Source organism: Drosophila takahashii, chromosome 3L, assembly GCF_030179915.1.
Source record: "Drosophila takahashii strain IR98-3 E-12201 chromosome 3L, DtakHiC1v2, whole genome shotgun sequence".
NCBI lineage: Eukaryota > Metazoa > Arthropoda > Insecta > Diptera > Drosophilidae > Drosophila > Drosophila takahashii.
Window position 1 is genome coordinate 26,815,056 of NC_091680.1, and position 24,477 is coordinate 26,839,532.

Here is a 24,477-nt window from a genome sequence, read left to right on the forward strand (position 1 = left end):
TCACGTATTTAGTTTTAAAAACACATTTTATTCATTTGTATAATTTTAAAATCTTTAAATTGTAAGTTACTTAAAAAATTAAAAATGAGAGCATTTCAATCGTTTCTACATACAAATAAGTGTATTTGTAAAGATTTTTGTTTGAATTAGTTGTAAAAAGCTTTGTGCTTTTGACAAAAAGTCGATGTATTTTTCTAAGTTAAATAAATTATACGTATTTAATATATTTGAATATTGTACATTCAAATTACAGTTATAGATATACAAAATGTCCAATAATTTACACTTAACTAAATAAATTAATTTACAGGAATTGTATTATTTTTATCGGTGTTGTACCTAATGTATGGAAAGTTAATCTTAAATTACGGCTTGCTTTAATCTGTGGCAATATACAACATAGCCTATCATTTTTTTTCGTTGTCAATTTTACTTTTGTCCAACGATGACGAAACCATCCCGCCACCGTTTGAAGGATACAGTTTTTCCAAATAGTTTAATGATTCATTCAAAAAGGTCTGAAATGAAAGAATTCGGGGTAAAAAGCTGAACTTCAGCGGGCCTATCGTATCGTACCTGGAAAGCATGTAGAACAGCCATAATAGCGGGCGATCCGAATCCGTGCGTTATTAAGGAGAAATGTGTCAAGTGGCGTTGCATCGACGGCTCCAACAAATGCTGTGATCTCGTGCCGAAATGAGTTGTACGATCTTGGCTTAAGATCTGCATAAGCTCTTTTGTGATCTGTAAATTTAAAATGCATTTTTAAAGATTTTTTCTTTTGAATTCTTTAATCATGTTAAACACATAACATAATGAGATATCTGAATTTAATACAGAGATTTGAAATGTAAATACTTTAGCTATGGCAAATTCAGTTTAATGACGTCCAATTCTTTTAAAATAGCATTTAATTTAAATGCTTTTTAACGTATTTTAAAATATTAATCAAATTCTAACAATGTACTTTGTCAGAATACATTGCAATTTTAAGTCGTCTTGGGGTAAGACTCCAAAGCTATACGGAAAATCAGGAAAGGCGTAAAATAAAGTTATTTATCCATTTAACTTATAATTGAAGTCTTCTCATTTTCCGTTCTAAAGGTTGGCCCTATTTGCATGATTCCTGGCAGAAATTGTGCCACTCATGGAGGAAATTGAATTTTCATATCCGAACCGATTGGATGAAATCTCCAGTTTCTTAGGATCTTACCTGCTGGGAGTGAAGAATGAGCTCTTTTCGTCGGTACGAGTCCTGTGGTTCCGTTTGGTGTCGCACAATGTACTCGGCCAGCTGCCTGGCGGGAAATTCGGTTTCGCACACGAAATGAAAGTCCTTGGCCAGGTGTGTTGCCTCCCCCTCCACCAAGGATGTCAGGAGCGTCACGTTGGCCGCTTTTCGCCTGCCGGCCGGTAAGTTAAGGCCGATCTTCTCCAGCTTCTCCCGCAGCAGACGACCTCCGTTCTTACTCTTGGCCCTAAAAGGATACAATTCTTAGCTAAAGCCCCGGTCACAGGTAGATCCTGTCTGAACCCACCTTCTTAGCACTCCGCCCAGTAGGGAGGCGTTCAAGCACTCTGGGGGCGACAGGCGTCGCTGCACTTCGGCAATGGTGACCTTGTATTTCGAGGTGCTCGATAGGAGGCTAAGGCGACCAGGAACTGCACAGAATACCTCGCTGGGCGAACCCGATCCAATGTTCCCGGCTTCTTTTCCGCTTTTCATGCCTGTAAATAAACGCAGCGCAAAATTCAGACTCCATGAGTATGCACACCATATTGTTCACGGTAGGGAAAATATATTATTATTGCTATTGTTGTTATTGTTCTGGCAGGGCGAAGTGTGAACGCAGGACGTGGGGATCATTTTACCCGAATCCTGCCAATTAGAAGGGCAAGATTCAATTTCACAATGCACACAAACTCACTATTTTCGGGGGTAGGTCCTTCCTTGTTTTCTAGGCGTATTCGAGGTACCGCCTCATACGCAACATGGAGCGAAATGTAACTTGCAAGTTCGTTGTGACTATGAATAATATATATGCCTTCACATACGCTAAATAATTACATTGCAGTTTATAAAATTTGTTCCTAATTTAAGTTTTTGGTTTTCAACACAAACAATATACTTTCCTAGTAAGATTATTCTAATAAATAAAAACAGTAAGTTTGGAGGATAGGAATTAAACCAACTGATAATAGTTCAACTAAAATTTGAACATATGCATTAAAAGTTTCAATACTTTACTAAAAACTGTATTCCCTCCCCAATAATGAACTAGATATGCAAAGGGATGTTTTCCTTATGCTCAAATATGATGGATATTATAAATGGGTTTCGAATTTTAAATGTAACTTGGTAACTAGAAAAACACCTCAATTGCTTTTAACGTAAATCTCTAATGTTAGCTTTAATATTCTATTATAGTTATAATATTTATTTGATTAACTCACTCTTTATAAGCGGCAAGTCTGACATAAACGCCACATTATCGTCGAGGGCAGGGGCTTGAACATCATCCACAGCATTTTGAAGGGCCTGATGCAACGCCAGGGACTCGTGCTCATGACCAAGTCTGGTTCCGTGGGCAGCTCCCGCCGAAATTGCACTACCGTAATCGCTTCTTCTATCCGTGTACGGAAATCCATGTGACAGTTGGGTCTGAAAAGGGTTTCAAGTTGAATTTAGAGGTAAATATATTTATGCCGAGGAGAAAGCGTTTTAAATAGGGCTTTTAAAACAATTCTTACTAGGTATGTTGTATACATACTTTAAATATCTGAATAATAAATATTTTGGAAACTATCTAAATATCTATTTTGATTAAAATGCCGCTTTTCGATTTTTTTTGTATTATGGGTCCTAAAAAGTATTTTAAGTTTTCAAATCTAACCTTATCTTAATCTTACAATTGAAAATTTAAAAATGGCATTTCATACTGCCATCGTTTTATATATTTTTGCTATTGCTGAAGCTAATTTTGTTTCACTTGCATCCATAAATTGTACTTCCCACTTAAGATATAACATGACCGATACCAATCAAGCGGAAACATATTTTTTGCAGCTCAGTGTTATTACAGCGGGCATGTTAAGAATGATGCCAATAATTGCGGGATTATTAATACATCGGCGCTTCGGTTTCGCCAAGGGGTTGAAGTCGCCGCATAGCCAATCCGAGGTCCTTGCCGCTAATGTATGCAGACCGGCTGGAAGCCGCACACACACTCTCTCGCCGGAGCTTGTGTGCGCTGCGTCTGTGTGAGAGTCCTTTGGGCGGACAGATGCGCACAGAGCCTGCGAGGATACGCCTTTTCGGGGCACAAGGCTGCGTTTCACTGCACCACTTGCCGGCGGAAAGAGTGGGGAGTCAGTCTCTTCGGCGGGCTAAGGCTGAGCTAGGAATTTCATCGTTCTTGGCAAGACCTTCTTGCGAAGTCCCAGGAACATTTTTTACATTTTCCGGAGGATGTTTTTTTAATGCACTCGAATGGAATCCGTTCAAAAATAACTTCGACAACTTTCCCAGAATGGGGAAGTTTCCACCCCCAAACGTTCCGTGGCCTTCGAAGCCAAGAATGTAGCAAAATATGCAAGAATAATGTGGAACAAGACGCAAATTCTTAAACGGATGAAAAGATTGAGTCCTGGGCTGAATTGGCCTCTCGTTAGAATTTGTAGTAATTTGCCGTCAATCGCCTATCTTTAACGAAAGTGTTCACAGTCAACTATATAAAATCAAAATTTGCTAGGGACCACAATAAACGGTTATACCTAAATGCAATACATATAATTTAACTGGGGTTTTTATACCCTTGCAGATGGTATTAATTATAACTTCAGTCAGAAGTTTGCAAAACAATGAGGACTCTTCCGGCCGCATAAATTATCTTGATCAGCATTACTCGACATCTAGGCATATCATTTTTTGACAATTTAAAAACAAATTTAAACAAGGCATTAATATATCTGAAATTTCTTGAACAACACCGATCGCGGGAGCACTATAATCTCAGTTACGAGGGAGAAAGAGCTGTCCTCAAAGAAGGTAAGGTTAAACAGTTCGAGCATTAAACTTTAAGTACATATTTTAACGGGAATAGTATATTAACTTCGGTTTATCTTTTAATCTTGGCAATAATCTATTTTATTACTATCGGACGACTATATTATAAAGCTGTCATACGATCGATCGGGAAAGAAGTGGGAAATTAATAGGATCTCTTCTCCCTGAGTAAATTTTATGGATTTTTATACCCGTACCTCGTAGAGTAAAAAGGAATATGGTATTCGTGTAAAAGTATTTAACAGCTAGAAGGAAGCATTTCCGATCCTATAAAGTGTATATATTCTTGATCAGGGTCACTAGCCGAGTCGATCTAGCCATGTCCGTCTTTCTGACTGTATAAACGCTGAGATCTCGGAAATTACAAAAGCTAGAAAGTTGGGATTGGATTACCCACACATATTCATTTGCTTCCTACGCCGCGCAAGTTTTAGCCGGGCGCCACGCCTTCTCTAACGCCTTAAACAATTTTTAAAGGTGTCTGCCGCCACGCCTTTTAAGATTTCGAAAAAGTATAAAGTCTTATCAATACTTATCGAAATGTAGAAAAAATTTTTCAAATCGGACCATTTGCTAAAAAGTTATGCCCGATAGCCTGATAGTCGGGGCACCCAACTATAGCGTTCTCTCTTGTTTTATATTTTATTTATATAATTTATCCTATTGGAATGATAATATGTGACACTTTTCTGTGCTAAAAGCCTTCTCTTCATTAAAAAGAAAACAGCCAGCAATTTTAGGATAGGGGTTAAGAAATCTACTTGACAAAACGGTGAGAAAAAAGTATTTTTGCCATCAAAAATACGTGGCTGAATATACTAATATAAACCACTGATTAGGAATACTTGCTTAGGAAAGCTTTACAAAGGGTTGGAAAGGCTTCCCTTAAGTTTTCACAATTTTTAAGACTAGATATTCGAAAACATTAATGTAAACGATATACTTACAACATGTCCCTGCAGCTCAGCCTCTCTGTGGGTCCTGTGGATCCCCAGTTGGTCCTGCGTGGACCGCAGTCCCGCCAGCTGGTTGTAGTGGTGCAGTGGTGCGTGGTGCAGCGAGGAGAGGGGCTGGCCATACGGATCCGTGCCCAAGTACTCGAGGGCCCCGTGGTTCTGCAAGTAGCCGGACATCTAGATAACGCTTGGGGATAATCAGAGGCCGCCCTCGGAGTGGAAAGCTTACCTGTTGCTGGGGGGGACTCTGGGTGGAGTGGTGGAAGGGAGGCGGAAAGTACGGCGGCTGGAAGTCGGACTGCAGCGATTGGTGGTGCATGGTGGCCGCCGAGCCATGGGTGCTACTGTGCCCACTGTGCCCCGTGGTCGGTCCGCTGCGCCCCGTGTGTCCTCCGGAATGCGTTGTGTACGCCGCACTGCCGCTGGACAGCCCTAGGCTCCCATGTCCACTGAGGCGTTCCTGGAGAAGACACAAAAATGTTAGCCACTTTGATCGGAACACAGTTCATGAAGACTATCTACTACTGAAAGTTCTCAAGATAAGATGTGATTATTGTTGAAAGTTAAATTCCCGGCGGTGAACGGAGATCGTGGCCAAGTATCTAGAACATTTAGTTTTTCGCACTTGGATTTCTTATATCTGGGTTATTCAACACATTTAGCACACATCGTTTGAATCACATCAAAATCACATCCTTTCAAAAATAAGATGAGTTCTTCCATAATAGATTTGAGATTCAAAAAACACTTATGAAAAATTCAGGGGCTCACTAAAATCTCTTCCAACCAAATTTTCCCCCCAACAGCAAATCTCGGTATCACAGAAAACGTTTCAAAAATAAGTACACGACTTTAAACCAAACATAGTAGGCTTTGAATCAAATTTTTCTACTATCAGAGGAAATTTACTCCGAAACTGATGAGTTGGTTTCCAATGCAACCGTTCCCAATTCCATCGCCTTGTCTGTGATTTGAGGATATCTTGTGATTGAGATCCAATAAAGAAATTTTTATGTGACTAATAATACTTTATGAAAAGTATAAACCCGTTACTCGTTATGATTAAGATTGTGTTTTAGTATTTGAACGTCGATGTAATAAAACCTCTTCCTTTCATCCTTAAAAAGATTCCGGATGTTGTCAAAGCTTTGACCTTAGTTAATAGGCGACAGAGGACTCTTATTCGAACTTTAGAAGGGGGAAAACGTAGATTGTTTTTATTTTCCGCTAGGATCCACAAATTATCTTTTAGAACGATGTATAACGAAATGCCGATTGAAAAGATTTTAACACATTGAACCACCAACAAGCACCGAAACACAAACTCTTCAAAGGTCAAGTTTTTTACCGCCAAGTAATTCGACACACTGTCAATCATTTTTTAAGTGTAATCCCGCCGATCTCCTACACTCGAATTATACCTGAACCTGAATTACAGCTGGCATATCCACATACGCTAAAGTCATGTTATCATATTTAACTGCACTGAAGCTTTATGCACACATATTGATTGGGGTCTTCCGATTCTGGGTGGATTGTCGATATATTCCGGAACTATGCCTATATCGCAGCGGATTTCACTCGCACGCGCTGTGAATCGAATGGGGTGTTCTCAGAGGACCGACACGCGCTTTTTCCGGACCGACGGCAGCATCAGCATTCTACGAGCGACGAACGCGAAATGAGAACTAGTCTCTCGTCAGTGTGCCAAAAAGGCGAAAAGGTTTTTTCAGCCAGCGACGCCGGCATCGCTTCGCAGTCGCTACCGTTAGAGGTCGGTCGCTCCGGCGGTCGGAGAAGGAGCTACAGATATAAATATACATATATATATGAAGCGCCACTCTGGAGCTCTCATTGTGATTACCAGCGATTTGAAATCTTGTGTGCAAGCACATTTAAATCTGGGGAGCATAAAGGACTCTCATAATGAGGTCGGAAGCTCGGCTTAGTGAATGATATCACACAAGCCATTTGACATCCTGCCCAGTCGCGCGGCCTTTGAATTCCCAGGACTGGCAGGATGCAGTGTCAATAGAAGATGCATGCGATAAGGCCGATCCGGTGGGGTTACACACATTAGGTGTCCATAACTGCGGTTATTGATTCCTTAAATTCGCCCAACTGCTGGCCCAGCCGAGCCATTCGATTAGGCCGAATGCATCGCATTAGGCCTGCTCTCATTTACCTGCTCCTTAATTCGGCATTGTATCCGGGGATTGCGGAAAAAGAATGACAGTAATTTGACACAAAACGTTGAGGTTTTCTGAAATCGAACATGTTTATTCGATTGTGCAAGTGTGTGCCTGGAGTGCAGCGGAGGTTCGGCCTTCATTGTGGTCCAAATAAGGAACTCCGCTCCTCCAAGTGGACCAAACAAGGCGGTCTATGAATGCCCAAGCTCATACGCTCTATTTCTCCCCGTTCGCATCGCTTTAATCACTAATTCATATTGCTTACACATTCAAATGGCAGCTCAATTATTTATCTCTGAGGAGTATTTATTAGAGGATGACTGCGAATTTATAGGTGATTCATTTAGAAATTCGTAGATATAACCGTTAGCTTGTGTATATAGACAAATGGTGGCGTTTGGTGGGTCAGAACGGTATTAATGCATTTTAGGTACTTTTTAAAGATATTATTGTGATGTTTAATTAATAGAAAATTCATCTAACAATATTGTGTGGAAATGTCTACACTAAAAGTCGGGTTTAAGCCTAAAAAAACAGTTGCAAATTTGGATTTAAAAGCCTATTTTTAGTTTAATAGGCGGAAAAAATTCCTTTTCAATACTGGTAAGACAACTTTTTTCTTAATAATCATAATTTTACAGTTTCCGGAGAAACCTTTTCTGGAAATCTTCAGTAAATTCGTCCATCATAAAAACCTTCTTCACGGAATGTCTGCCGAAGTACTAAACTGCTGCTATCAAATTATGAATCGGCAAGCTATTCGTGTAAACTTAGTGAATACACATTATATTCACATATGAGTGTATATAAACCAATCTTGATAGTCGAGTTCACCAGGGCCGGGCTTTGGTAGGGAGTCTTCGGCTGGCCCAAGAACGTGGCAATTGCGGATCGGGCACGACTTTATTGTGGCTTAATAAATTAAAATAATTTTGATTGATTACTTTGGATTATCTTGTCATTTGGCAACATCAAATAGAATATTTAAGAACACAGGTAAACCGGTTCTCTTTTGTTTTGCGTGAATATTCGTCTATCGACGACTGGGTTCTCGGTGGTTTTCTTTTTCTAACCCCGGAGATTTCGCGCATTTCGCGCTGAAGAATTCGTGCTTGGCTCTAATCAAAGCCAAATCTGGGTGTTAGGTCTCCGTTCAATTAAAACGGTATTTCTGGATGGAATGTACTAGTGGGTCCCATATCACAGGTCCCAGATCCCAGATCCAGCTCCTGTAAGTGCCACGAGATTTATTGCCGCCGATTCCGTATAGCATATTTTAAGACCCACTATTTGTTTGTTTACTTGTGCTCGGATGGATGTTACTTAATATTTGGTAGACGCTAATACGAGGCTGCCTGCTCATCCGTCTTTGGCTATTCGCGGCTTATTCTCGGCTCTTGCCGTCACTCAATACCGTCAATACTCTTGGACCGCTCGGGCCCAGTTGGTATGGGTATGCGTGGCTTTTGAGTAATGCTTTTGACCCTTCGCCAATCGACAGTCGACAGTCGGCAGTGGCCGTGGCTGTTCTTTATTTTGCTGTTATTTTTATTTATTTATTTATTTTGTTCTGGGTTTTTTCTTTATTATTAATTGTGCGATTGGAAACTCTTGGTTTTCAATCACATGAAATTCAGAATTTTACTCCATTGTTTGCCATTGCCAGACGTGAATATGCTGAAATTTCGGACTTACTCTGGTGGTCAATACTCCCATGGCGTAATTCAAGATAAAGATAAATAAATTATAAAGGTTCGAATGGTTTCTTGGCGGGCAGAGACTATCTGGTTTTGGGAGGCACAGGTACAGGTAGACAGTTGGAAGCTGTTGAGCAGGTCGAAATAGTTTCACCTCAAGTGTGTTCTGTTCCAAACGACGGTCATACATAAAAGCCTGGCTCTCGGCTCACATACGCACAATTTACACACACGCCGTGTATAAATGCGCACTTCACTCGGTATTCTAATGAAATGTTATCCACTTGCGAATGATCAATTGCCATTAAAAGAGTTTTGACTCCAAAATCAGGGTTCACTTTTCTAGCTGGCCTATTACGATTCGTGATCCAGTGTTATTTCAGTCGTTCCTTCCCCTGCCACCTTGTTTCCACTCCGAGCTTGGATCCGTTTTCAAACGTTCGATTTTTGCATCTTTCAGATGAATATTCTATTTATTAAAATTCTCTTTCCCAATATTAGGACGGGCATAAGCCCGTAAAACAAATTCTACTCTTAAATATATTAGTATTTGTGACAAGTATTTATTGTAGATTTCTCGAAACATATACTTTGATTTATATAAAAACGGGAGAACACACACAAAAAAAAAACTTAGTAAAATCAACTGTAATAATTGTCAAACTGGCCCCAACCAGCAAAATTGTCAATTCTACTAAGTAAATAGTCATTTCACAACAACAAAATACACACAATTAGCAAAGACACAAACCCAAAGCAAAAACAAAATACACGTAACTATTTTAATAGTTACGTAACTATCTTTGTTGGTCAATTTTACCAAGCAAATTTTTTTGTGTGCATTTAACTTTGACAATCATTTTAGCAAAAATCAGCAGATTCAAAAAGAATTAAAAAAAAGTAGGAACATTTTTAATGATTTCCTGTCAGTTTTTATTTTCGTTTTATTTAAATTTCAATGTTTTTTCAAGTGAATAGAATTGTAGAGTTTTTAAAAGAAATAAATTAATAGTTTAGATGAAAAATACTTTAATCTTTAATATAAGCCTCATTCCATGTGAAACGTGACAAAGAAATTGGGGTCAAATCTCAGAAAAAATCGTAACCTATTTTTTGTAGATATATAACACCCCGTATTAATTTTTTTTTTACCATTTAGTTTTTAACAATCTGGTTAGAAGCTCCGATTTCGAAATTCAAGCAGCACTTGAGACTCTTTTGAGTTTGGTTTGGTTTGCAACTATGTGGGATATCTTAATATCTTTGAGAAATAAATTCGCTAATAAGCTAAAATTAAAAGAAAAAATTTGTGAAAACCTCGGGTGTACGCATATGAAGCAAAAATGAATCTTAGTTTTTGATTCTATTTATAAGGCTGCGTTCTGTATTCGTTCAAAAGTGTCTAGCAAGTAGAATGAATCGTCTCTTAGTCAAGAACCCTAGCCGAGTTAATCAAGCTATGTCAGTCTATCCTTTCGTTTGTCTTTCTGTCCATATGATCAAGGAAACTACACAGAGAAAATTATCAAAAGTTTTAGGTGCAAAATAAGGGGTGAAACATTTTAAAAAGTAAAACGTTTCATACAAATTTATTTTACTTTGCATTTTTAAAACGTTTTCATTTTTATTTTTAAAACGATTTTATTTGAAAACGGCACCTAAAACGTTGCATAATTTTCTCTGTGTACGAAAGGAAAAAGATTGGGATTAAGAATGAAGGTTCAGGGGGTTCATCTGTCTGTCGACAGATTTTGTAAAAGCGTAAATGGGTAATTTTTTTGCTTATTAATCAAGAGATGCCATAATTGTTTAACTTATAAGCAATCAATGAAATCGACGCTAGGGTGGCGTTCGCTTGCGATTTCGGAAACAGTTGATGCTTTCATACATACACACAAAAAAATTTGCTTGGTAAAATTGACCAACAAAGATAGTTACGTAACTATTAAAATAGTTACGTGTATTTTGTTTTTGCTTTGGGTTTGTGTCTTTGCTAATTGTGTGTATTTTGTTGTTGTGAAATGACAATTTACTTAGTAGAATTGACAATTTTGCTGGTTGGGGCCTGTTTGACAATTATTACAGTTGATTTTACCAAGTTTTTTTTTGTGTGTATATATTACCCTTTATCGCTCGCCCTTTAGAAGGTGGTATCTGATAGTCCAGGCCCTCAACTACTGTGTTGTTTCTCATGTTTTTTCAACACGTTTTATACAACCCGATAAACTTAACAAATTATTGCCACATCGTATCTTTTTAATTTTGATCTTTCATAATTTTTCTCAAAATTAAGGTGCTACAATTATGTAAATGGGCTTCACCTCTCTTTCTTTGTGCTTTAGATTCGATTCTAAAAAGATATTTTGATATTAATTTGAATGTTATAACTCTAAACCACTTACTCATGATAAACAACACTGTGCAGCATTTTTAGTGCTTTTTAAATTTACCTCGATGGATGCTATATTTTTGGATTCGTTACGAATTCCCAAGTTAAACTGCGTTTTCCAAAAAGTTCCCCGACGCAAGGATTCTTAGCAAAAGGACCTCAAAGTTAGAAAAATGCTGAAATTGGCCAACTTTGCGGAGCTCTCAGAGGCAAATGGATGCATGGTTTGATTCGATGTTAAAGTTTTTTAAAAGATACACCCTTTATCTTTCAAACCCCATACTTAAAAAATTTTTAAGATTTTTTTTAAGGCAGAAAAAAATTCTAGAAAACATAGTCAAAAAACATGAAAGTATACAGCTGCGGTCAAAATGGTAGTAGTGTTGCCGCCCTGTGTATTTAAAAGTTTGTTGTTGTAATTGATCTTTTCCTGGTAATATTGTATTGATTATAATTTTACTATTAGACTAATTGGATAAGAAAAAATTATAACATCAAACTTTTAAAAACACAAGGCGGCAACACTGCTACTATTTTGACCGCAGCTGTATGTTTTTCAGTTTTTTGAAATTATTTTATGTATGGGGTTTGAAAGATAAAGGGTGTATCTTTTAAAAAACTTTAACTTCGAACCAAGCCATGCATCCATTTGCCTCTGAGAGCTCCGCAAAGTTGGTCAATTTTTTTTCAAGCATTTTTCGAACTTTGAGGTCCTTTTGTTAAGAATCCTTGCGTCGGGGAACTCTTTGGAAAACGCAATTTTACTTGGGAATTCGTAACGAATCCAAAAATATAGCATTCATCGAGGTTAATTTTTGATGCTGCATAGTGTAATTAATTTTATTCATTTAGAAAAACACTATAGTGTTATAGAGCTATAGCTCTACGCACTTGGGCTTTCCAATTTCCTAGAAATGTGTTACTTTACATTTATTTTACACTATTTTACACTCTGTGTGCGGCATCTTGATTTGATTTTCTAAACCAGTAAGCCACCCATAGGTGGCTCTATAAGCTGAGTTACAAGCAAATTAGTTGTAATGAAGCTAATTTAATTATTATTAAATTAATAAATTTAAAAATTACGATAATTAATCTTACTAAATAAGGGGATTAATGGGGCTTATGCTCAAATGAAAAACAATTCCAAGATTTGGTTTTCTAGTGATATTTTAAGCATTCATGAAAATAAAAAAATTCAAAACGTTAAAATCTGTTTACCACCCACATTTTTTAAAATGTTCAAAAGTGTAAATAAGATTTTGTTTTAATTATCAAACTTTTTTCTGCTTGCATAAACCACACTCCCTTTGTCTGAGTTACGGGTAACTGATAGTCGAGGCACTTGACGGACTCGATATTTTCTGATTTTATTCTGACTGTGGACTCCAGAGATTCTGAGTGGAGCCGTTGGTACTAGCAAGTATAAAAGTCGCAATGAGGCAAAGTTTTGTTTCGGTAAAGTTAAAGCATTTCCGCGTACACATTTGTAAAAATGGCTTTAAGAAGATTTTTATCACTGTTCATGTCCGAGTTCATGCGGGTATTGTCATAATATTTTCTGTGCATTTTAGGGCAAAAATTTACATACTGCACGTACGGTCGGCACTGCCCATTCGCGGACCGGTACAGTGGACCCTTTTGTGGTTGTAACAAGAATAAAATTTGATCTAATTCTTTGTTCTTTGTTGGACAAGAATGATTTTCAGGTCAAGAACTCTATTATATTGTGTTATATTGAGGATATCTCGAACCACCATCTGCCTGCAAATAAATTTTAAGTTCAAAAAATGTTGTTTTTACATTGTCAAAAATCAAAACGCCTACTTTCTACAAAGTTACAATAGTTTTTTTATTATTTTTTTGATTATTCCTATGGGAGCCATAAGATATAGTGGTCTGATCCGGGTCGTTCCGTCATATGTACTACCTGCAATAGAAAGAAGACTTTTGGGAAAGTTTCATCGCGATAGCTTTAAAACTGAGAGACTAGTTCGCATAGAAACATACAGACGGACGGACTGACAGACGGACAGACGGACATGGCTAGATGGACTCGGCTATTGATGCTGATCAAGAATATATATACTTTATGTGGTTGGAAACGACTCCTTCTGGTGATGCTGATCAACTCTGAAGGGTCGGGAACGTTTTCACTGAGTTGCAAACTTTTGAGTGAAATCATTATACTCTCTGCAAGCGTATAACGAGAACGGATACAACTTCTGCACGCTTAAACGAAACTAATCAAGGAACATATTTAAAATACAATTAGAAAAGTTGTATGTCCTTAAAAAAACAGATGCATTTTTCAAGTTTTATCCGATCGTTAAATACGTCTTGCGAGATGTAGGACATAGACGACCGATTGGAGGAGTTTTCAAATTTTGCTTTTTCGGAGTTTTTTAAATGCACGCATATAAACTTCTCCAATAATATAAATCGTAGACCCACCAAGACAATAAAGAAGGTGAAGCAAGCGTTACGTTCTAAGAATATAAAAAGAGCGGTGAAAGAGCTTAAACACCGCTCACTTCGAAAGTATTTGCAAATAATAATTAAATTAGCACGTGGCTTCCATAAAAGCAATCACGTCCGAATTCCTCGCCGATGACGTAATGGTTTCGAATACTTATACAGTAGCCGGGACCAGGAGTTGGCCTCGATCCCAATCCCGGCTGCCGCTATTACTGAAATTGCCGGTCGAAATCATTCCTCCTGACCGAAGAAGTGCCCGCCCAAGAAAAGAACATGCCTGCGCGATTTTCGCATTTTTTCGGCCACTACCTGGGCCGGACTTGAATGCCGCCAATTATATTGCGACATATAAAACAAGTAGGCCCTAACATCTTATAAAACTCCTCACTTTCATCGTGTGGACCAGTCCTTTTAATTACGCTGTCAAGTTGAATGATGGTGGGTCTGCGAGGGGGTTGACTTGGGAAGCTGCCAGAGGGATATGGAGACATCGAGTGGCATAAAGACCGCCTTACAGCCATAGAATAGGCCGAGTTCATGCGGGTATTGTCATAATATTGTCAGTAAATAAAGAATCCATTCGAAACCGCCGAGCAGGGCTTTTTCTGCGCATGTTACGGCACAAATTTACATACTGCACGTACGGTCGGCACTGCCCATCCGCGGACCGCTACAGTGGACCCTTAAAATTGGCTCGTTTCCAATTAGATTACACATTCGTTCGACGTCCGGTGCTGTCATTTATTGGAGCTGCAAGTTGGAACTGTCGGAAGAGCTATAAATTAAACGAATTTAAGAGGAAGCTTCGCTCCAAACGCTGCATATAATATTCATAACAACAATGGAAATGTTCAGCGGACGATAATCGATTTTTGCTTATTACGATCCAGGTACTCCTACTCCCCGGCCTCCTGGCTGCGCACGCGCTCCAATCCGAATCCGAGGAGTTAGGGCTCCAGTTCGAGTCGGAGCTTCCCGTCCTCCATCCTCCAGCTCGCTGCTTGGCCCACAAAACCGCTTGGGAGCGGGCCCTTAATGAAGTAGTAAAACTCATTCATAAATGTATTAACCCTGCTGGGTATTTGCGGAGCCTGCTCGGCCGAAATCGAAAAGATGCGTCCGCTGTTCTAGCGTACAAATGACGAATAGAAGAACGAGCCTCGTCCATGCAGGTGCACGGAGAGAAAATTACAGGGCAATGTCCCCCTTACATAAAGAAATTTAAACTAAAAGTACACTTGGGGGCGCTAAAGGTAATTGTCCCATGATTATGCCTGACAAAAACTTAAGTCTCTGGGATTTAACATTTCATATTTTTTAAACTTAAGGAAAATAACCTTAGGAAAATATTATTTGTGTGGTATAAATTAATTTAAGAATGTCGATCTGGTAACAAATATAATTTAACTAACTAAAAAAAATGTTTTTCTTAACTTATATTACATTTTTGAAAACAGTGGCTTTTTAAAATTAGTTTTCTTGACATTGTCTAAAAAACAAACTATAGTTCTCTTATATTTATTGATATGTTATTAGTTGGAGACACTACTTTATAGCTTGGTTAAAGGCAAATAATGCTCAAGGTCTAGGTAAATTGTGTTGCAATTTTTGGGAGAAAATTTGAATGTTTTTTTTGTGTTAAAAGAAGTAACCTTCTATAATCTGTATTGCAATAAAATCTTTATGCGTATGACATGGAGTCAATTTTGTACAAGAAATCTCGCAAGCCGGTTAATCACTTCTGAACTGATTACAATCAAAATTCTTTCTGTGTAACTCCAACTAAGCTCAGCTCAACTAAATTCGGTTCGTCCGTTTGCAATCTGCGTCCAAAGGGCAGCTTTCAGTGCAGCAGCCTCGTGAGCGAACTGCAGTTCTCCTTGGTTCTGGACTCCTCATCCTCCATCCTCCACGAAGGCAAGGGCAACGCATGTCGGCCAGCATTGCCGGCCAACCGATGATTTCGCTCTTGTCTGCGCTCTTGGCTTTTGGCTTTGGACGTGGAAGTGGATGTAGATGTGGATGTGGATGTGGATGTGGATGTGGATGTGGATGTGGATCTTTCCACGGCTTTGGTTTGCCACGAGCCTAACACACGCCGTTCGCGTTGTCGACGTTCCGACACTTGATTCTGCTGGCGGATCTTGGCCACGTTATGAACATTTACATTTATCTTGCCAATCAATTTAGTTTTGTTTGGACTTTTTAATTTCCTCTCCGCAAATGAAATCAATTTTGATGCGTGCATATGCAATACGCGTTTCCTCCGAGGATAAATCTAAACGTTGGTGCAGGTATGTGTGCGAACGGAAATGCCTTCGAGCGGATGCAAAGGACTCGACATATCTCGCCCGCACTGGGGAAATAATAAATAGGGGTATGCAAATATTGCACCAGGATCTCGCTCGGTCATATTTCGTCTTATTCCTATCCAAATTGGTTCATTAATCATGTTGCGAATTTTGCATTACTCCGAAATTCGGTTTAATACCGCTTTTAATCCGAACTATACATTTAATAATTATGCTATATCGCTATGATCCAAAAGTCCCTATCCAATGAACCGCACACAATTACCATACCGGCATGTCTTAAACTCCTATAAAGTGCATATTGTAAATTGCAACAATTATTCTAAATTATAAAGAAATTATTCAATAAATCATATGGAAACCCATCAATCAGAGTTTTTGCCCGATCCTTCGCTTGTTCTGGGCCGGGATGAAACACTGTTTGGCTAATAAATAAGCTCAATTCCTGAATATGTTTTGATTTTCGGGGATGTGCAGCGTGTGTGCTATGGGAACTTTTCTGCCAGGCTGATCGGGCTGTATGGCATTCTTTTTTCAGTCGGGATCGCACGCAAATTGACGATGCGTTGCGCTTCAATCTCATAAATTATTTTGGCAACGCATCACGCGAGTGTCCCAGTGGGCTCTTACCTGATTTAGGCAGCATTCGAAGGGCCAGCCAAAGCTAATGCCAACATACTCGGCATGCCCATTTTGTTGGCGGGCTTCGGCATTTTTGTGGGCGATGACTTTTGGTCTACCTCTTCGCTGTGTTTTTGTTTTGATCTTTGGCCCTTGCCCCGCAAATTGCCCTATTTTTTTATCGGGCATCAAAAAAGTTCTTGGAAGCAAGAAACACCATATAATTTCGCTAATTAAATGGGGGGAGCGTGTACCCACGCATTTCCAGAATTAGTGAAGAGGTATTGCTCTTCAGCCGCATTTGAATTTTGACTCCTGACGTCTGATCACTCCCACCGCAGTCTTTTTTTCGGATTCGAAATTGTGTCTGCTCTCAAATTTTTTGTTTTCAGGCCGTTTTTCCCATAACGCAAATATTTGAAACAGACAGAATTAAGCAAATTTGGGGTTTTAAAAATCTTAAATAAGCACATATTGGCTGATGGTTTATAAAAACCAAAGCGAAGTCGTAAAACAAGCTCATTTGTCCTTAATTTGAAATAATTTTTTATTAATTTGTTATTTTTAATAAGCTTCTATAAGTAAGGAGTATATGAAAAGTTAATGTAGTAATCTTTTTAAATTTAATCAAATACTATACGAAAAGTAAATTTATTTTATATTTAACTCTAGACATAATTTAATTTAATTATTTGTATATTTATATTTGAGGACTAAATATATATAAATGTGAAAGGATATGTGGTACTCAAAAATGATGCAACAACCAATTTGTTCTGAAAACCTTCACAATATAATTTAGCGTTGCTCTCGATGCCGACGGCTTGCTTAAGAGACTAAAAACCTAATTTTTTTAAAGAACATGCTTTATGAAATATTTCCGTTTAAGAGAGAATTACCTAGTGTAGATTTTATCAATTATATCAAATTTTTGGATTGCAAAGAAATAAGTACCTATGTATTAAAAATAAAAATTGTAAATTTTAACAAGCAAGACTCAACTTTAACGTGGCTAAATTAAATCATAAATTAGTAAAATCATGAATATAGGTAATATAACTGTTTATATAAACACTAATTTATAAAAATAAATATGATTTTATAATCATTATAGCTGAAATAAGGACTTGGAAGCTCCAGATTAATTGAGCTTTATAATATCTTAAGACGTTGCAGTAAGCAAAGCCCCCTTTTATAACGAACATTTTGTATATTCTCCGATTAATTTAAATATTTTATTTGAAGCTGGTTTTATGGAACCCACACCCTTTTAGGCTGTTGGGTGATCCCCAGACGTCTGGAGTGGGTACATCAGGTTGAAGTTTATGTACTTATTATTCCCAGAGTAAGAGTGTGCCACACGGACTCGCAGGAAAACCCATTACTGTAAATTGGTCATTGATTTTGCTGCTAGAACGGCCAGGAATGGTAATCAGTTTGTGTGTGAATCACGGGCACAATTCCCTCGGTCCAGAGACGCAGGGTAATTGGCCAAAAGTGCTTGCGTGCCCGAAAGTGCCCAAAGAAATTTTAGTGTCAATCAAGCGGCGTTGGCCCATGGGCACTCGATGGTCAATATCTGATTTTGAGTAGCAGTGGCCGCAGCTATAGCTGCACCGCTGCACTCGGGGTAAACTTGTGCAGATTTCGGCTGACAGACAATTTGGATAGAGCTTATCAAGCGTCGAACCCTCCTCCGACTAAGCCGCCCTGTAAACGCGGCGGTGCTTACCATCATGAACTTCTGATCCTCGAACTGATGGTCGTTGGTGCGGTGGAGAATATGCATTTTGATCCAAATGAACTGTGGTGATTTCAATTAGGTTGAGGCAGAGATAGAGGGCATAGGTTTTCTTTGAACACTTGGGCCAGTTAAGATGCAAAACAGGTACGATCACTAAGTAAGTATTTATTGAAAATCGATTTTTGGCACTGGTTAAGGCAACTGTGGGTGCTTGAGTTAGAGTTACGTATCCGCCGCTATGTACACTAATCACTGGTCCGGCTTAAAGACAATGGATGCGATTTAATTGTTATTTCTAACTAACTTTAAGTGGAAAACCGAGTCAGAGTTCGAATTGAGACCCACGATTGCAATCGATTGTGCGGATCGGTTCGGTTCGGAACGGAACGGTTTCGGTACGGTTTCGGTTCGGTTAATTAAGCGAGGGACCCGCAATCGAAATTCCGCCTTTGCGCAGCCACCAGACGTAGTTCTCGACTGAAGTTGGATTTTCTGGTTGGACGCAAAAACCTTCGGGGGATGTGCGATGTTGCCGCTGCTGCTGCGGCTGCTGCTGCAGATGCTGCTGCTGCGGCTGCTGTTTTTTCACCCATACAGCTGCGGAATACATAGGAAAAGTGCCCAAAGCCTATGCCCGTTCGCCGCTCGCCTGTATGGGTGAGGCCCGCACACAGATACGCCGGGCAAGCAGGTTTTCTGGCTCTCGGGCATCGAAGAGCGGCTCCCGAAGAGAACCCGGAGTCCGAAGAGAGCACAGCCATTTATATTTCGGAAGCCACGCCCCGCCAGCGGACTACTAGACAATGGGCCGAGCCCGAAAACCCAGAGGCTGCGGCAGCGCAGCTTCAGATACAGATACAGATACCCACACTCGCCAGATACGGATACATAGGGGTTGCAAAAACATAATGCGAATGGCCGGGGTTGGCGACGTGCCCCGAGGGTTGCTGGGTTTCTGGGTTGCTACTGGGAAAACCCCGGCATTGGGCATCCAAATCGCCAGTGGTACGTGCTCCGGGTTCTTTCTTCTCTCGGGGATTAAGCGCGCACCTATGTACCTACGTACTTATCAAAAGTTCGGGGGTTGCCATATGAATGGTTGGCCATTTACATATTCCGTATGCAAGGCAACTCATGTAAGTGTGGGACCCTGCACGCCGTAATCAAAACAAACTGAAAATAACAGATTTTCATTTTTTTTGGCTTTGAAACCATTGAAGGAAAAAATTATACAATGAATACATTTTTCGTAAGCGATACAACAATCTGAAGAACAACAACAGAAGCACACATATCTATTAAAAGTCTATACTATAAAGAAATCCCCTTTAATTTATAACTTAAATTTGAGGAGAAGCTTTAAAGAACCTATTAAAGGATGCGGTCCTTTTGGAAAAGTATCTTCTACATAGGTGCGTGTCTTTGCTAATTGTGTGTATTTGTTTGTTGTTAAAGTAACTATTTGATTGGTAGAATTAACATTTTTGTGGTTGGGGACTGTTTGACAATTAACTTGGTTAATTTTAAAAAGTTTTTCTTTGTGTGTAAATATTTTGACAGTCCTAGGACCGTTTTCTCGTTCGCATTTTAAATATTAAGTAGGGATAAAAACTTAAAACGTATGGGAATTCAGAATTTAAGGCCTACTTTAACTTTGACTTGCGGACAAAAAAAACGGTCCTTAAACTATGTTGCAAAAAAAGGTCAGCTAAATCATAATTTTTGTCAAGAAATTACGAAACGTAACACAACGAACGAATTAGGAAATTTAAGCTCTCGCAATATAATCATGATTATTATTAAACCTCAATCCGGAATCGTAACGAGAGCCACCCCTGCAGGAAAAATGCGAACTAGTCTGAAAAACAACTAGTTATACAACTAATATAAAGCAACCGGAATTTGTCTGAACGCATTTGGACTACACAGGGTCTAGAAAATTTGTGCTAGTCGAAAAAATGATTAATACAAAACTAGTAAAAAAGAAACTTGTCTCGGACTAGTACCTTTCTGACAAAAAAAAACCTTAAAAATATTTAACTGGTAGAACAAATACATGTTAGGATCTAGTTAAAAGGCTACTGGAATTCTAATAGTTGCAAATGAAACACATATGATCCAAAAATATAGCCTATAGTGTAAAAGTCTTGGGAAATTTAGCACTAAACAAATCAAAATCTCGAGGTCCTCGGTTCAATCCCCAGCCTCTGTACATTTTTTTTGTTTTTTGTTTGCTAGGTGATGCTTTAGTTTTATTTTAAACTTTGTTTAATCTGTCCGAGGCAATATATATGTGAAAAATCACTGTTTTTGAATTATGTCACACTAAAATTCATAAACCTTGTTAGGGCATTACAAAATGTGATGCGTGTATGGCTCAATCAGTTAGTGTGTCTACAAATCCAAAGGTCCCGGGTTCAAGTCCTACACTCATAAAAAAAAATCGAAGAATTTCCTTAAAATCTAGAAAATTCTTTCTTGAATTTTTGCCAAAGGCGACCTCACCTTTGTTTCAAGAAATGGTTTTTTTGAAAGGCACCATTAAAACAAGAAAAAATATTTCTTGTTTTAAGAAATTAAATTTCTTAAAACAAGAAAGGGTTTTTTAGAAAGCCACCATAAAAACAAGAAAAAATATTTCTTAAAACAAGAAAGGCGATTCTTGTTTCAAAGGTGGTTTGTTTCTTGTTTCAAGAAATTAAATTTCTTAAAACAAGAAAGGGTTTTTTAGAAAGGCACCTTTTAAACAAGAAAAATTCTTTCTTGTTTAAATTTCCTTTCAAGAAATTTTATTTCTTGATTTCAGAAATAATATTTCTTGAAAGGAAGTTTTATATTAACACTGAAACCCTAAAAATAAAATGTAACTTGGTTTTTTCTTTTGCATATTATATTTATTTACATTTAAAACATTTAACACTTAACATTTAAACATTTTTAAATAACACATTTTTGACTCAAGAAAACATTATTATTACCCAAGGTCTGTTGAACTTCATATGACCCAAGGTGATCCATTTTCTTCGCCTTTCCTCATCTATAAAAAAAAGAGTTATTGGGATATCAATGATTTGTTTTTAGATGAACAACTTTTTTGAAATAATGTAATGTTAATAATAGCCAAAATACAAACACGTTGGACAGACGACCGAGGGAGAGGAGCAAGACAGGTAGAAAATGAAGGGTTGAAAATCGAATTTCAGAGAGAGAGAGGCACGGGAGAGACACGTACATACATACATATATATTTACATACAGTCCTTTGCGCGAAGGGAGACCGAATGTAAGCAGGGCAGATCGTGTCAGTTTTAAGAAGGTGAAGAGAGAAACGTCGCGACGCGTAGGTCAAGCGAGCGAGAGAGACGAGCAGAATATGAAAGGGTTGAAAATCGGGTTTCAGATCGGGTGAGCCGCGTACATGCATAGATATTTACATGCATACATAAGTATGTCAAACAAATACAACATATTTTTCTTACCTTAGAAGGTTTTAAAACAAAATTACAGCTTCTACAAACAAATTATTTGGCTGATGCAACTGCAGGTATTTTCACTCTGAAAAATAAATAAAATGCGAGTAATAAGATAAAGTTATTATAGAACTGTACACCCACAAATTTATGTACAAATGTATGTATGTACGTAGCTCTTAGCTAAAAAACAATTCACCTAAATTGGTATACGCTTGGTAAAGAGATTTGAAATGTATCCTTTAATTACATACATACAATTGTACGCCCGCTATACAAAAAATTATATACATATTTACATACCTTTGAATATTCGGAAAAAGGCTTCACCTCTTATCCGCTTGAAAATCACGTCCATCACTCACGAATTTTTTTCACAACTGACGCTCGGGGGATCAGAGAAGTCGGTAGCCGGGTAGGCCCTTCGTCCCACTTCGTTTTTCTTGTCGTTAACATTCGGCAGCCGAAGGAAGTCAATGGCTACTTTCCTATATTCTAGGGTCATTTCATTCATATATTCAAAGGTGATTTTGTCATTAAATACGTACAAAAATGTTTTGGCTGCGACGGCAAAACAAACATATGAGATTTTCATTTTTCTATTTTTAAGAAAAATTCTTTCTTGAATTTTTTCCATCAAGAAAGGTTTTCTGTATTCAAAGGACAATTTTCTAATAACAAGAAATTTTTTTTCTATTTTCAAAGGTAGGCCGATTCAATGGCGAGATTTCCAAAATTTAGAAATTAATTTTTATGAGTGTAGAGAGGGCGACTTGCCTCAAAAAAAGTAAGTTTGTTTTAATTCCATTTAATTATCATTTACTGTATTTCATTACATAATAATTATCAGAAATTCTCTAAGGACCGCGCCTATTGATTGGATACTAAATTAGGAGGGCGTCAAGTTAGGCATCGTCAAGTACTAGTGAAATTCAATCACTTGATGGTTTAGAGATTATTTTTAATTTTTTCGTGAAAATATTTTTTTGAGTGTAGTTAAACAGCTGTAACTATAAATTGGTTAACAGTCACTAGTGCAAAACTAGTAGCAAATGGACTAGTTGTTTCCGACGACAAGCATATGAAAAATGGACCACTTCGTTACAAGGAAATGGACATAACTTGAACTAGTTAACCTTCTTGACCCAACTAGTATTTTACTGGTCCAAAACTGATTCCGTTTCCTGCAGGGACGATTGAGATTTTTAATCTCGAACTTTCTTAACACGAAGTCTCTATCGATGGTGTTGCAAAAAGCAATGCACTAATTCAACCGTGTTTTGTTGGAAGAGATGGCTGACTCCCCGAATAGGAAAATTCCGCAACTCACTTGTATGTACCAAAATATTTTGGCTATAGATGTACCCGTTGCTTCAGGTCATCAGTTCAGTTTCAGCAGTTTCCTCAATTCATTGGACATTTGGGCATATTCATTTATATGTGGCCCTAACCCGTTTTAAATTTAAAATGGTACAGGATTTAAAATTGTTGAATCAGAGCAAATTCACTCCGAAACATAAAAAAAACTATATAGATTCTGTGACACCGGTAGTTTTGGTTGGTAGGTTTTCAAACCAAATTTACCCAAATCGTCGACGATTTCTGCAGTTTTTTTAGAGTATCTGTTTCAAAGACTAATATTTGGTTGGTTTTAAATCGTCTATTTCATTTTGGAACAGTTTTTGTGACACCTAGATTTGCTTTTTGGGGGAAATTTTGGAAATAAAGTATATAAAGTAAATTAGGGTGTTCAATTGCGTTGCAAACGTTGTAAAGTGTAAAAGTGTAAGGCAGTTCCAACAACAATTTCTATACAAAAAAATTTTCAAAAGTAGGCTTTTAAAACTATTTTGTATAGAAATTGTTGTTGGAATTGATATACACTTTTACACTTTACAAAGTTTGCAACGCAATTGAACACCTTAAATGTATTCTTGATCAGGATAACTATCCGAGTCGATCTTGCCCTTTCCGTCTGCCCGTCCGAATGCGTAAACGCAGTGATCTCGGAAACTATTCGAGTTAAATAGTTAGGAATTTTTCACAATGTTTTTCTTTCGTTTACGGAATTTTAGCTTATCCAAAGAAAAAAGGGGTGCGTCGCTTTACCCCAGCATAGTCACCTTGTCCCTACATTTTACTATTAGTATTCAACTTATTCGTACAAAAAAAACATTATGAAAAAAAATGTCTTAACGTTTTGTTCATATAAAGTTTTTGTTTTGGACGATTTTTTGTATTTTCTTCAATTATGTTAAGATTTCGCTTAGGTCAAGAGAAAAGTCACGCTTCCCTATGAAGATATCTAACATTCTATTTTATTTTTCCCTTAAACGCCTACGACAGCGAAAGTAAGCTCGGTATTCACAAGGGACATTTATTACAATTCCTGCTAACGACATTCCTGCTTTGTTTTCAGGTTCAACAATTAAATCCGCGAATAAAAGCGCTAAGGACTAGCAGCTGTGGAAAATTAAATCACAGGATTTTGCCGAGCCTGAGCTTTGACTGTTTGTCTCCCCAATTAAATTATGCCATTAGCTTTCTAAGTG

At 38.0% G+C, this 24,477-nt stretch overlaps 1 protein-coding gene and 1 long non-coding RNA gene across 9 annotated transcripts; both read right to left on the reverse strand.

The window, feature by feature from the left end:
* Positions 1-157: 157 nt before the first annotated feature.
* On the reverse strand, positions 158-18,913 carry TfAP-2 (transcription factor AP-2). Of its 8 annotated transcripts, none has more exons than XM_017146373.3 (8): positions 18,444-18,913; positions 5,252-5,482; positions 5,014-5,199; positions 2,455-2,662; positions 1,539-1,728; positions 1,214-1,478; positions 577-744; positions 158-518 (listed from the first exon to the last, which is right to left on the reverse strand). In XM_017146373.3, exons 1-8 carry the CDS (start codon positions 18,498-18,500, stop codon positions 408-410), a joined length of 1,416 nt encoding a protein of 471 aa, XP_017001862.1. In that variant the 5' UTR covers positions 18,501-18,913; the 3' UTR covers positions 158-407. The 8 variants fall into 8 exon arrangements, with proteins under 8 accessions (XP_017001862.1, XP_017001863.1, XP_070071490.1 ...); XM_017146374.3 differs by lacking the exon at positions 18,444-18,913 and adding an exon at positions 6,444-6,554; XM_070215389.1 differs by lacking the exon at positions 18,444-18,913 and adding an exon at positions 9,066-9,236 and having other exon boundaries at positions 159-518.
* Positions 18,914-21,320: 2,407 nt separating this feature from the next.
* Positions 21,321-22,561, reverse strand: LOC138913083 (uncharacterized). Its single transcript, XR_011418659.1, has 3 exons — positions 22,229-22,561; positions 21,935-22,010; positions 21,321-21,492 (listed from the first exon to the last, which is right to left on the reverse strand). It is a non-coding gene; the product is annotated as an uncharacterized lncRNA (long non-coding RNA).
* Positions 22,562-24,477: the final 1,916 nt, after the last annotated feature.